Source organism: Pteropus vampyrus, unplaced genomic scaffold, assembly GCF_000151845.1.
Source record: "Pteropus vampyrus isolate Shadow unplaced genomic scaffold, Pvam_2.0 Scaffold48, whole genome shotgun sequence".
NCBI classification, from domain to species: Eukaryota; Metazoa; Chordata; class Mammalia; order Chiroptera; family Pteropodidae; genus Pteropus; species Pteropus vampyrus.
The window spans coordinates 103,011-106,260 of record NW_011888829.1 but is presented as its reverse complement, the minus strand read 5'-3'; the positions used below and the strand labels follow the sequence as shown (position 1 = coordinate 106,260).

The window sequence follows — 3,250 nt, the reverse complement described above, 5'->3', positions numbered from 1 at the left end:
CCCAGGCTTTTAGCAAAGGCGCCTATGATGATGTTACTCACGTTAGACTTTGCGTCTCATTTGGAAGATGAACAGGGCTCTGGGTGCGGGCGAGGGAATCCATAGTTCTGTTGTCCTTGAAAACTCAGCTGCTTGAAGCCAATGGCACAGCCCATTTCCCCCCCAATTACACCCTTCCACGCTGCAGTTGGGATTCTCAGCTCCTTGGCTTCACGTTCAACGACATGTTCATCCGCATCTCCACCCGCCTTCCCTCCCGGCACATCTATGGCTTTGGAGAAACCGAGCACACAGCATACCGACGGGACTTGAACTGGCACACGTGGGGCATGTTTTCCCGAGACCAGCCCCCGGGGGTAAGGCGGCGCGTCCGGGGTCTGTGTCACCGCCCCTCCCAACCCACACCGTGAGCCCTCGCTGCTTCCCCTCCCCTGCCTCCTCTTGGGTGGCCCCACTCCGCTTTTAGACAAGTGGGCCAGTTCTCAGGCTCCTTCGTTTCTCGTGCATTTATTTCATAGAGGAGACCAGACACATCTTATCGATCAATTTTTGTCGAGTTGCTTTCTCAGCCACAATGTCTTTCAACCTCCTACCACTTCTTCCCATGACTCTCCCAGTACAAGAAAAATTCCTACGGCGTCCACCCCTACTACCTGGCACTGGAGGAGGATGGCAGTGCCCACGGAGTGCTCCTGCTGAACAGCAATGCCATGGGTGAGACGATCCAGCACCCCCTTAGTTGTGTGAACCAGTCATTCCTGAGGATCTTCATTATTATCTTGTGGGTAGTCTTTCCCCCCTTTTTATTTCTGTTTAGCCTTTCTGTTTATTTCCATCCAGTAACATGTGGCAACAAGAATTAACTCTTATTCGGCAAAATTCATGTAAGAGGACATAGCAAAATCAAGCAGGTCTCAAATATCCTGGCAGTCAGCCAGTGAGAGCCGTCTGTACAGTCTGAGTTAGTGATGAAGCTATGGGTCAGAACACTCACTCTGGGGTATGAGGAGGTGAAGGAAATTTGTATGGTATATGGGAAAAGAGGTGGAAAATCAGGAAGTGGAGGAAAAAGCGTGCATGTGAAAGTGGTGACATCTGAGTAAGGTCTGTACCTGTGTCGATGGTCCTGTATCCGTGGCAGTCTCTTGGATTTGACCACGTACAGTGGTTATTATGTAAGATGTTATCAGTGGGGGGAGCTGAGTAAAATGTACGAGGGGATCCTTGGTACTATTTTTGCAACTTCTCGTCATTAGTAAACTATTCTAAAATAAAAGTTATGATAATTAAAAAGAGCATAATTACAAAACATATAACAAGATAATAAAGCACAGCAAAGGGGGAAAAATCCAGAGATGGGACCTTAACTTCGTCAATTTCGTGTAGATTTAGTACAAAACACTTTCCATACGGAGGCACAGGAAGAGGGAGAAGGTTTGCATTTCAGGGATAATTCCTCACATTAAAGGGCTCTTGATTGATTTATTTTCCCGCATTTTCAGATGTGACATTCCAGCCCACGCCTGCCCTGACATACCGTACCACAGGAGGAGTTCTGGACTTTTATGTGTTCTTGGGGCCAACTCCAGAGCTTGTCACTCAGCAGTACACTGAGGTAGGAGGACATTCAGTTGGTTACCAAGTATTTATACGGTATATTCTGTGTTCCAAACCCACGTTTATTAGTATAGTTCTCAGATGAGAGCTGGAATTGTTGGTCTTACTGGGGGACAGGAAGATTACAGAATAAGGAAGAATAAATACATCCCAGTCATCATTAAATTTATAGTCTCTCAAAGCACTGCAGGATAGCAGAATGAATAGTGGTGCCTTTGGTGGTCGTGGCAGTGGCAATGGTGATGGTGGTGATGGTGGTGATGGTGCACCAAGTACTATTATTATCCCCAATCTACAAGTGAAAAAATCGATGCACAAGAGGTTATTTAATGTTTTGCCCAGGGTCACATAGCCATCGGGGATGGGAGCTTGCATGGTAACCCAGGCATTTTGCCTCTAGGTTCCATGTTCTTTACCAGTAAGCTAGACTGCTTCTAAGAGTCAGAGTAAACTGATTTTCCAAAACCCTTGGGGAAGGAGGTCAAGTCTAGCAGGAAGCTTTTTCGCAGGTATCCCTGTGGCTCTGTACCTTCTCAGTTTCTCTCTGGCTTTGAATTTGTTGGTTGTCTAACTTGGGGCATAGGAAAAGTATTTTTATTACTCTGTGTACAACTTCCATTCTGATTCCCCTTATTAACGACTAATGTTTTGTGTCTGTTTTCTAGTTGATTGGTCGTCCAGTGATGGTCCCTTACTGGGCCTTAGGGTTCCAACTGTGTCGCTATGGATACCAGAATGACTCTGAGATTGCCAGCTTATATGACGAGATGGTGGCTGCCCAGATCCCCTATGTATGTCCTCGATCTGGAGTGTATCGGTTCTGGGACCTCATAGCCAGCCCCCGCTGTCTCTGTATCTGGATGCGTTTGTCTGATTTTTTTTGTGGGGCTCTGTAAAGTTACAAAGTGCTTTCTTATACAATATCACATTGACCTCGTCCCAGCCCAGCAGTACAGGTGGGGATCATGGTCTGCATCTTAGAGTCACAGCGATCTACAGGAGGAGGAGGACATCGGGCCAGCTCCAGGGCTCTTTCTGCTGGAGCATACTCCCGTGTCTTTGACATGACTTCAGAACGCTTAGTCAAAACCATACTTGGTTCCATAAGAATAAGAGGTTCCGCAAACGGTAGTATTGTTTAATTAAAAAAAAAAAAATCAGTCCAAATTCAGACAGACCATGGTGTGTGTAGACATAGCTCCACTTCCAACCCTTTGCTGGCACTGCAGCGCGGTGCTAATCCCGAGTGGAATGTAGGGGTGTGGGGACTGGTTTCCAGGGGAAATGCGTATGGAAGCAAACCCTGTCCTGTCCTTCACTGGACCACACGAGGGGTCCAATAATCAGAGATTGATCCCGTGAGTCATTTACATATTTTATTCTGTTTATGTTTCTGTTGTTTACAGTTGTTTCTACTGACAGAAAGTATAGCCTGGAATATTTCATTCTTAGCAAGAAAGCTGTGTTTAACAACCCTCGGGACTGGAGAGTCCAAAGCAATTGCACGTTTTGTTTTGGTTTGGTTTCGGTAGATTTACCGCCCGTGTTGCGGTAGTCTTAGGTAATTTACATTATGCTGTTTTCCGCTGTGAGCAGGGGCAGCAGGTGTTACCACAGTCGCTTCTTACGTTCG

The 3,250-nt window shown here is 46.5% G+C and overlaps 1 protein-coding gene across 2 annotated transcripts in view; it reads left to right on the top strand.

Annotated features, from left to right (window-relative positions):
• Positions 1 to 3,250, top strand: part of LOC105291597 (maltase-glucoamylase, intestinal) — a 78,675-nt gene that overhangs the window by 52,250 nt on the left and 23,175 nt on the right. For both annotated transcript variants that reach the window (XM_011359467.2, XM_023530263.1), the window contains one exon: positions 2,283 to 2,408. In XM_011359467.2, coding sequence (XP_011357769.1) covers positions 2,283 to 2,408 — 126 coding nt within the window. The remainder of the gene's footprint in view (positions 1 to 2,282; positions 2,409 to 3,250) is intronic.